The sequence below is a fragment of the Osmerus mordax genome, chromosome 11, assembly GCF_038355195.1.
Source record: "Osmerus mordax isolate fOsmMor3 chromosome 11, fOsmMor3.pri, whole genome shotgun sequence".
Lineage (NCBI taxonomy): Eukaryota > Metazoa > Chordata > Actinopteri > Osmeriformes > Osmeridae > Osmerus > Osmerus mordax.
In genome coordinates, this window is record NC_090060.1 from 13,637,587 (window position 1) to 13,648,717 (window position 11,131).

Sequence of the window (11,131 nt, forward strand, 5' to 3'; positions counted from 1 at the left end):
AGGCATTTGATTTCATTACATGATATAAATTCTTAGTTGTCAATTTTTTACTGATCCTGTTGGCTCTGAAGAAGATCTAGATCGGATATTAAAGATCTGCCGTAATCAGATAATATAATGAAAATAGTGGCGCCAGTGCCAGGTTTGGAGTGTATTTAAATTTCCATAACATCCAGACTCATACAGTTGTTATGAAGAACAATGGTTAAGGCCTGAAAACCATTTCAAACATCAGGGGAAATGGTTTTATCTACCAGGGTGTGAATGATGAGGTATTCTAGACGCTGTCAGGGCAGAAAGCTGTGGTACCACCTGACACGAGGGGTGAATCGCCCGGGGGTGACAGGCTGAGGGCAGAGCATAAATCCAGCAGAGGCATGAAAAGCAACAAAAGACGGAGCAGAGGCCTTCTCTCACGCCCCCCTGTCAAGGCCTCCCCCTCCCCCCTCCCAGTCTCACGCACTCAACACGCAGAATCCCACAAATTTATTAGAGGCAGGTGACTCTCTCAGTGGAGGCTGGAGCAGAGCTTGGAGAGTCAAGGGGCAGTACAACATTACCATCTGTTAGGTTCGAACACTAGTCGAATACACACACAACACACAGAAGAATCAAGAGAGAAGGGTTTTTTGGGGGTTCCAGCAGAGAGAAACTAATCACCCTGTCCTTGAAAGCGGCGAGCGCAAAAAGCTGTCACACACCATCCAGTCTTGAATGCAATCGTCCACGCCTGACTGCAGTACATCCCCAGTGCTGTAAATCATATGAGACATCAACAACATTTTTGTTACATCCGTGTAGGGGGGGGGGAGGGGGACGACACAGGGCCCTGTGTTACATCTGGTGCTAATATGTCCACTAGGGCCTTCATGTGGTGTTGGTCTACTCCTCTCCTGTTTCCAATTCTGCAGTACAGCCCTAGTGTGTTCCCCACGGCAGGTCTGTTAGCAGCATTACTGACAGCCTCTGTGGGTCTGTCTAGAGAAGACAAACAGCCATTAGGTAAACAATAGCGGATTGCACAAACATTGCTTGGCTTGACCTTATAAATCTGCTCAGTAAAACTGACAGAGGGAAAATAATATAGAGCATGTCCTTTCCACTGGACCATGAACACAACGCTGCCTGTGTTGCTATGTGTTCGGCCCTTATGAGCTGTCGACATGTTTTTAGGATCAAGGGAGTGTCTCTGATGAAAGAGGGCGTCAAGTAGGTGAATGATGGTGTTAAATAACAGTGAGCACTCCGGATGTTTCTCTATAGAACCGTGAATCAGTTTTCATCCTCAGTGTCTCAGTATCCACTCTACTGCTTCATCACAAAGGCCTTGTTCCACCCCCCTCTTTACAAAGACCCGAGATGCCCTTGTCTCTGCCCAGATTTACTGTTATCAGGCTAATTAAAAAGGGGATGATTGGAGTTTCACAGCCCTCCACAGCCAGTCCTCCATCCCAGGGCCGAAGCACCGGTCACGGTTCTACAATGCCCTCGCTCAGGAAGGACTCCACCTCGGAGAGAAGTGGAGTCACAAGCCAGATATCACAAGGAGGTTTTCTGTCACGACGTGATCGATAAGGTGGGAATAGGAGACTGTTTGGCGTTAGAGTCGTAACCTTGGCCCGATTTTGAAACTCCTCATTGGTGATGTCAACCCATATTGACTTCAAGTTTGAAAGAAAATCTCCCATCTGTCTGTGTGTTGTGGAAACAGCTGGATCGTATATCCCAGTGCACACATGTGGAATAGAGAAGACCTGAGTCTAACCCGGGGGTGTGTGTTGGAGAGAGGCCGGCAGGACGGGGCTGAGGTCAGACAGACCAGACCAGAGAGGGGGATTGCTGAGAGGAAATGGTGTGTGTAAGCGCTGTGTCAGCGACGGGGAGATGCTGATGCACACACACTCAGACCTCCCTGCTTCAAGACTGATACAGCTGGAACAGACCTGCAGCCATAGCAACCATAGTCAACAGCCATGACAGTTGGACATGACTGGCAGAGTAGGCAAAGGCTAATGCTGGTCTAGAGGAGAGTGCATTTGATAAAAATAGCTTGACTGGTCAATGTTTTTGTCTGGCATCAGAGTAGAGATGAGGAGAGACTGGACAGTCTCAAGCATGGAACTATTATAATAGCATGTGGCCTCTGGTGAAATGGCGTGACTGACACAGTTTTACACAGAGAAGACTACATGGTGTGTTAGACATTCTGACTCTGGTGCCTGGTGAACCTCGTCTGTAATTACCACTTCATCACAGGATGAGAGAGGACAAACAGGAAGCAGGGGCCCCAGCGGCCCTGCGTGTGTGTGATGGGGAACAGCCTGTCCTGCTGCTGCTGGGGTGGGATGCTGCCCGTCTGGCGAGCCCCGTCACAAGGTCCTGTCCCACGTACACCAGGAGACCAGGAGACAGAGCACTCAGATCAGCTCAGAGATGAACGACATGAGCTGACGTCCTGTCCTTCAATAGGGAACGCATTCTGTCAAACACATCACACTCACACACACACACACACACACACAGCATCGGTCTCAGTTCTGCTGAGAGATTGATTTTCCTCTTGCATGGTGATTTCCATTTAGTCAATGTCGAGTTTTTAATTAAAATAGCAATTACAAATTCCATAATAATAAGAGCTAAATTAATGATTTCAAATGCTTTTTGCTTAAGGAACTGAAATGAAGCGACCCCAACTATGCCCTCCAGCTTAGCATTCCTTTTAAACTGAACCAAAAAACTGTTTGAGCAAATAGGACAGGAGATCATGTTATGTATTCATTTAGCAGACACTTATTTTAATGCGAAACACTAGAGAGATTTGAACCTGCAACCTCTAGATCTGCTTTCAAATCCTCTACCACTGCGCAATACAGACACCCATAGATCATCTTCTAAATCAATTAGATCAGATAGATTAGAGCCGATTCTTGCACACTCAGATATTTCCATAGGTCTGGAGTCTATGTGAGGAGCTGCATCTGAGACACTAGTGCCCCTAGTGGGAGAGACTGGGAACTGCATGAGAAGATTGATTCAAAAGCACACTGGTTCAACCCTGAGGTGGAAGTAGGGGCGTTGACTCATCTGGGCTACAGCATTTGACTTACAATGACGGAAAGAAAATGGACTAAAGGCCGTGAAAATGGAGAATAAAACTTCAAGGGAGCGGTCTCATTTGATTTCTAACCCCTCAGGACCTGCCTTAGCAAGGGGTCACCCCTCAGCCGTGACCCCTGACCCTCACAGACCCCGAGCACCCCCGAGCCCCCTGCCTTAGCTCTGCCCCCGTGCCTTTCACTTCCTCATATTTATCACCTGTGTCCGATCTGCAGCGTCCACCTGCTTTTTCACTTTCCTCAGCAGAAAGTTTCAATTCTTCTCATAATTCACAACTTGCAAGGTCCTGTTCTACCCCATAAAAGCCTCAAAGACTCCAGGAGTCTCAGGACAACTTTCATATGGTGACAATAAATCACAGCCTGTCAAGTAAAGATGATATCCCAGCACACAGAGGAGAAGAAACAAACACATTATTTGACTAGTTTGCATAATAAGATTTCATTAGTTGAGATGCTCAGAGACTGGGTACGAGGACGGACCAGGCGTGTGTGTGTTCTGAACGATGAATTAGTGGACTGAAAATTCTGACAATGTCTAATATGATGTCAGTGCTCTCCCTCCCTCCACTCATCCACCCTGGCCCTCCTCCCTCCCTCTGGCTTGGCCCTGACCTTGGAACAGCGACAGTAATTGAGCTTCGCAGCTCATTGTTACCTAATTAAAAACTGTCTAAACCTTCTGGAGCCTGATGAGACAGAGAGAGGGGGAACGTGTGTGTGTGTGTGTGTGTGTGTGTGTGTAGAAGAGGGGTGGGAATGGAGAAAAAGCAATGGACTTGAAAAGTGACCTCTAACGGGAAGAAAAAGAAAAACAGCCGTTGCACGTGTGTGTGTGTGTGTGTGTGATAGAGAGAGAGAGAGAGAGAGAGAGAGAGAGAGAGGGCCATTGCAAAAGTGAATCAGTGCATTTGATAAGAATTCTTATCTGAAATCCCTCCCTCCACCCTCCTAGCCTCACCCCTCCTCGCCCACCCCTCCTTCCCTTCTCCTCAGTTCAGGGTTACACAGTCAGGGAGGTGTCAGGCAGGTCTCTGTATGGCTCTTATTAGCATAGAGAGCAGAGTAAACCTGCCAGAAATCCCATAATCCGTCTCGTCCATCACAGGGATGAAGTGTTGTCAGAGAGGGGGAACAGGCTGGGGAAACAAAGCCCCAGGCAGCCCACACATGTCTGGGGATGGCCGGGGGAGGGGGTGGGCTAAAGAGGCCTGTGGAGAATCGGGGAGGGCAGGGGGAGGGATGGAAAGTTCTGGGGCGGGTTGGTGAGGCGTGAAGTCTGCTGGAGATGTTTAAGGAGGTCTGGGCCGGGCTCAGGAGAGAGCTAAGGAGTGCTGGGCAGGGCTAGGGAGGGCTAGGGAGGGCTTGGGAGAGCTGGGAAGCTATCCCTCTGGTCCTCTCCAGAGTCAAGCAAGGAATTCACTCTCCTGATACTACAAGCTGACATTTTGGTGGTACGCTTGGCTGAATTATTGATGATGAATGATGACACAGTTGGACAGAAGGCTGTCCCAGCTGGTCCTACAGCTGCATGCTGTCCCCAGAGCTGTCCTCAGGATCACAGGGGGGGACAAACAAGGGTGGGTGGAAACTGAAGGACAAGAACTGGACAGCCTCTAGGCTGTTTGTTTATAGGATGCACACAAAACCAAGTAACTCATGAACTCATGAACTCATGAACTTGACCCTGTTCACTTCATCAAAAGTCTATTTTCTGTGCGGCGTCCTAGCCCCAATGTTTCCCTGAGGACTGTTAAACAGAACTCTGATTCACGTAAAGAATGTCACGCCACAACGAGAAGGAGGAGACAAGTCCTACCACAGTCCTATAGGCATTCAACATCATCCATAGCCCAGAGACAGCTGGCAAACATAACCTGAATGTTGGAATGCAGTTGTCAATCCCTATTCTGGTGACAACCACCTGTGCATATCATGAAAGTAGTTGTGTTGATGTCTGTTTGTGTGTGACTGTCCTCCATCTGGGATCTGGGTCAGGTGGAGGTGAAGGGGGGGGGACAGGTGTGAGGCTTGTGGAGGGATGACAGGGGCAGAGGGACCCCCCCCCCCCCCTCCTCACATCACACGCTCCCTGCCGCTATCATAAAAGCCACATGGTTCCACTCAGTTATATTGACAGGAAGAATGTACACCAGCTTTTATGTACTGTGAAAGTGTCTGTCCCTGAGTGTGCATTAGAAGGCACACAATGGAATATAGGCTTGGCATTTTGAATGTGTCACCTGCAAATTACAGTTCAAATCACACTGTTACATTTCCCTAATCATTGCTGAGGGCTTTTATGAATTTGAAGATACAAGAAAATCCTCCAATCTGAGCTCCTAACAACTCTGTGGTGGACTGGACACACACACACACACAACCTCGCACTACCTCGCACTACCTCGCACAACCTCGCACAACCTCGCACAACCTCACACAACCTCACACTACCACACGTTACCTCACACTACCTCACACAACCTCCCTCTACTCAACACTACCTCACACTACCTCACACTACCTCACACTACCTCACACTACTCCACACTACCTCACACTACCTCACTCTACTCCACACTACCTCACACTACCTCACACTACCTCACTCTACTCCACACTACCTCACACTACCTCACACTACCTCACTCTACTCCACAATACCTCACACTACCTCACACTACCTCACACTACCTCACACTACCTCACATTACCTCACACTCCCCCATCTGGACTACCAGTTGTTGGGCAACACCAAAAACCACAGATTTCTTAGGATTTCTTTATTTTCAAAGGCGGAACAATAAAAAGAGACTTCCAATAGCAGAACTACTCGCTGCATCAACAAAACACAGACATACTGCTGTCTCCTTGGGCTGTCAGGGGACCTTGTGGAGCATGACTTAGTGCTTTTCCTTCTAGTCTTTTAATCTCGAAACGGTATCAGGGCAGCGATCTGGCTCCGCCCTCCAGAGGGGGTCGGCCGTGGAGGGACTCGCTGGTCCAGCTCATCACTCAGCGTCCATCAGCGGTGGCACGCCAAACAATCCCATTAGCCAGGCCGGGGGGCTCTGCCCGGAGACACACACTCCTGGATGATGGCAAGATCCTCTGCTGACACACACGTGCTTCTACACACACGGCGGTGCTGCATCAGTAGCACTAATGCACTTGTGTCTGAGTGAAGCACTCCTGTTTGCGCAGCACATGATCGCACTCTCCGCTCCGAGCATTGGTTTCACAACTCATCATTGGACGGCTAATGATGACAGGGGCTGAGTGGATGAGAGGTATTCATCCAGGAATACAGGAAGAGAGATGGAGAGGAAGGAGATTGAGAGAGGAAGCGAGCCATTCAAAGACATTCATCACAGAGCCTCACACGCTGTACCCTCAGAACCAGCAGGGCATGCAGACGTTGTCATTATTTGAACATATTCTATAATAAGCGACACTTGAACCTGAATAAACAAGCTAATAGAAACTCTGACAAACCAACTTCAAGAGATCAGGAGAATAAAGAGAGATGACAAAAATAACCTCATTACAGAACCAAGTCTGTCTGTGCACGAGAGAAAAGAAGAAGAAGAACAAGGGATGTAGCAAAGAGATAGAGAGAAACAGTGGGCTGAAGGAAGGAAGGCAGGAAGGATGAATGGAAAGAAAGCAGGAAGGTTGGAAGGGAGGAAAGAAAGAAAGATCAACAGTGTGACGTAAGAAGGATGAAGTTACTCACGGCTCCTGTCACCTTTCGACCTCCACCCACTCTTGTACCTCCCTGATCCTTCCCCAGGACCACAGTCTGCCCCCAGGACCCCCAGCAGAACCAGTAGCAGAAGGGGCATCGGGCTGGCAGCCATGCCTCTCTCCTCACCTCACACTGGGTCTAGAGCAGCAGAGAGGAGAGGGCCGGCCGGAGAGCTGCCCCACACTCTGTCATATCACAGCTGTGAGAGAGAGAGAATTCACAACAACACCCCCTCCTCCTACTCCTCCTCCTCTTCCTCCTCCTGTGCTTCGGGGCTTAGGCCACTGGACCACAGCACTGTAGCTCCAGGGGGGGTCACACAACAACCCTCAGCACCCCCCAGGCTCCCCCCCTACTCCAGATGTATTGGACTGATCCTTGTGAAGGCGGCTGCAGAGCGGGCTCCAGAGACTGGAACCCCAGCAGGGACTAACAGGCAGAGTAGAGCCCCGCTTTCTGAGTCTCTCCTCTGAAATATTAATCCTTTTTTTTGGTTTGATCCAGTGCTCTCTCTGTCTTCTTCTTCTTGTCCTCCGGTGCTGCGTGGACTTGGAGGGGTATTTGCTGAAGTCCTGCAGGTGAAACACTCAGCGAGCTCAGCTCACAGGAGATCTTTCCCATGAAGGTAGGAAAGAGTCTGGAGTAACGTGCTTCCTCTTGCAGTGGTGAAGTTGCTCAGAGCCCAGCAAAGGACCGGTGACAGCGATAGTGACACATAAGTGATCCAACTTCAGGCAACGCCGGATACCATTTGTGGGAGTGTGTGTGTGTGTGTGTGTGAGAGAGAGAGAGCGTGAGAGAGTATTTGTGTCAGTATTTGTGAGTGTGTGTGTGCATCCGCCCTCTGCCACCCCCACCTCTTACATCACGAGAGGCAGTGTTGATAGGAATATAAGGGATAGATCAGAGACACTCTCAACACTGCAGCCATGACAAAACAGATCCACCGAGGGAGAGAGAGAACGACCATGAGAAACAGAGAAGGGGAGGAGAGAGAGAGAACGACCATGAGAAACAGAGAAGGGGAGGAGAGAGAACGAGGGAGGGAGGGAGGGCGGGAGGGAGGGATGGAGAAGGAGATGGAGGGAAAGAGAGAGAGCCAATCTCCCGAGTGCAGAAGCAGCCTTGCATCTGTGATCTACTCTCACTCACAAATATGCTGGGTGCATTAACCTCACTATCATCCCATGCTCTGTGTGACCTTCGTAAGTGTGTGTGTGTGTGTGCGTGTGTATGTGTGAGATCAGTAAAAGAGGTTTAACCTGGCAAACACGTCCTGCAGCTGCTAGCTAGCCCGGAGGTGCCTGTTCAGACAGGCATGTTTGTGAGACAGCAGAGTTTGCACCTCAGAGAGTATGTCAGCGACACTACGGCCCAATGGGACACGGGCATGGAAACACACTGAGCGAACAAACGTAATACAATATGCAGTAGTTAGGAGACATCTTCAATTTGCTTCACACGTTCAACACACAAACCGAAAACACACACACACACACACACAGCAAGTATTTCTGTACCCAGCAGACTCAGCAACTCTGGGTGTAGAGTTGCACCACTGCTTTCCTGCTGCTGGTCAGTCTGTCAGGAGGCAGGTGAGAGCAGGGGAATGTGGGAAACTGGAGGTGTCAGCAGCTCCCTCACCACCACCACCACCCCCCCTCCCCCGCCCCACTACCATGTCTCACTCCGGTGCCCTTCATTACTATTTCACTACAACCTCCTAATCATCCCTCCCTCTCCTCCTCTTCCTTCCCTCCCTCCCTCCTTCCCTCCCCTCCCTCCCTTCAGGCATCACTCACACAAATTCCCCCAGATAAATAGAGCAATGAGTAGGGCAGGCTTGTGAACTTTAGGTACAAATGCTCTGTGTTCCTCACCTGATACCCACCCCGTCGTACAGAGCTTCTGCATATCCATGAACACAATAAAAATCGAATTACAACACAACCTAGGAAGAGCTGAAAACCTCGATGGTGGCGACGACACCCTAACTAGCCCTAACCCTAACGTCTAGGCGACGGTGTTCAAAGATGGGATGGATGTCGTTGTGTACGCCCGACTCCCCCACAACAACTGTAATGGCCGGGTGTCCGTGGGTCTGACTACCACGGTGGAGAGGAGGAGAGGAAGAGCTGCTTCCCCTGGCCGTAGGACCACACACGGCCCAGCTCATCAGGAAATGTCACCGCTAATCCCTCTGCTGGAGCAGAAAGAGAGGGTGAGGAGTCAGAAGAGTCAGTGCCGACCGAGGACGAAGACAGCTGTGTTTGCCGACAGCTGGTCTCATTAAAGCTGTATTCTTTCCACTAGGCTCTGCGTGGGGATCTATGTATCTCCTCGGGGTGTATCGAGGTGGAGATTACCTTCTCTGTTCCTCCTCCAGTCAGCCGGGAGATTATCTCACCGTGTTTACCTTCAAACAGGGAGGGAAAGTCCCGTAGCTGAACACTGAGACATCTGGCGGGCGATACCTGTTTGTGTCAGGTTTGATAGGACACACTCACGTATGGGAGAAGCCCAGGCTAAGAGAATGCAAGCATCTGGGAGAAGAACCGAGGGCTATTCTCCGTGCGGCCGGGAGGTAAACTTATGGCATCTCAGTACACGGCGTGATGACATGACCTTCTCCTCTGCTGACTCATCCTGAGTCACTCAGCTCAACCCGGAGCACTGGAGATCTGGACACGAGGCTGTCTGTCAGTAACAGCTCTCACAAAGACAGCACCCACAGCGCCATGGTACAGTGTGACAAACTTATTAGGGGACATCGTAACGACGCGACAGCACAAGAGCAATATACGTGTTCTGCAGATGTGTTTGGCGATAGGAACACTGTTAGCCTGCAGGACTCTGACGCTGGACCTTAGCGTCGACAGCAGCGGAACAGCGCTGTGTGGTCAAGAAGCCCAGAGACAACAGAGCACTCCCCTCCTGTGTCACCTCTCCAGCGCCCACGCATTCTCAGCTCGACCATTTCTCCATCACCCCGTCGAGTTGAACCGTGTAGCTGAACACTCCTATGTGGTTGGGGATTCTAGGGTTTAGGTGAACAACATGAGTAAGCACCCAGATTAGAGGACTTGGGCCTGAATGCCAAGTGGCACTGGTCCAGTCAATACCACCCTCAGCCTGGGCCACTCAATAACAGACCCTGTGTCTCAGACCAGGCCTGACCAGACCAAGCCCTGCTGATCCCTTATCGTCAGATATCTCAGACACACACCCATACACACAGAGCCAGCAGTATGCTCAGCCTCCCAGATCAGTCTGGGTGCTAGGAGACAAACCTTCTTGCTACCTCTCTCACATAACTCCGCTGGCTTACTGTCTCCATCCCCTCCAGCCGCTCCCCAACTCTCCAATCAATGAAGGATCACAAGAGAGGAACAGGATTGAAGGTTAATGTGTGCAGGGACAAGCACACACACACACACACACACACACACACACAAATCCATTGAGACTGGAGGGATGGTGAGAGCCATACTGAACAGTGAGCGCTCTGTGACAGACATGGTATCGATTTTAATGGCTGCTACAGTATTTAATTGTCATGTAGGGAAATACTTTTTTCCCCCCAGTCAAATCATTTTGTTAGAGTTGACACCACTGTCCCTGACTGTCACTTTGGAACAGCATCCATGGATAAAAGCAGTTTGTTGTTGTTTTGTTGATATTTTGATTTCCCATTTTGCACTTCTAGAGATAAAACAGTGTACACATAGCTTTGCTCTCTATCCCCGTCACAGTACCCATGTACACGTACACACACACACACACTCTCACACACACACACACACACACACACACACACACACTCTCACACACACACACACACACACACACACACACACACACACACACACACACACACACACACACACACACACACACACACTCACACACAGACTGAGAGGGCAGTTTTAGTCTGATTGTGTGTAATGGCTGTGGAGACTCACCTCTATTTAAGTATCTAAGTGTTCACCCTGCAGTAGCCTCACTGATCACACACTCTTCGGTGATTTACTGCTTCTGGTACAGCGTGGCCATCTGGGCCATTACTGCATCGCAACACTTAGCATCAGGCCTTCTCTCTCTCTGTTTCTCCCTCTCTCTCTCCCTCTCTCTTTCACTCTCTCTTTCCATTTCCCAAACTCTCCCAAACTCTCTGTCTCCCTCACTATCTCTCTCTCAGAGTCACACAAACAGAGCACTAAGAGCCATAGCAGTGGTACTGCTTCTCCAAGAGTGCTTAGATTCTCAT

At 49.9% G+C, this 11,131-nt stretch overlaps 1 protein-coding gene across 1 annotated transcript in view; it reads right to left on the bottom strand.

Moving 5' to 3' along the window:
* The window catches only part of robo1 (roundabout, axon guidance receptor, homolog 1 (Drosophila)), a 144,908-nt gene extending 137,833 nt beyond the window's left edge, over positions 1–7,075 (bottom strand). Inside the window, 1 exon segment of the mRNA XM_067245739.1 lies at positions 6,853–7,075. Coding sequence (XP_067101840.1) covers positions 6,853–6,976 — 124 coding nt within the window. The 5' untranslated portion in view covers positions 6,977–7,075.
* Between the last annotated feature and the right edge of the window lie 4,056 nt (positions 7,076–11,131).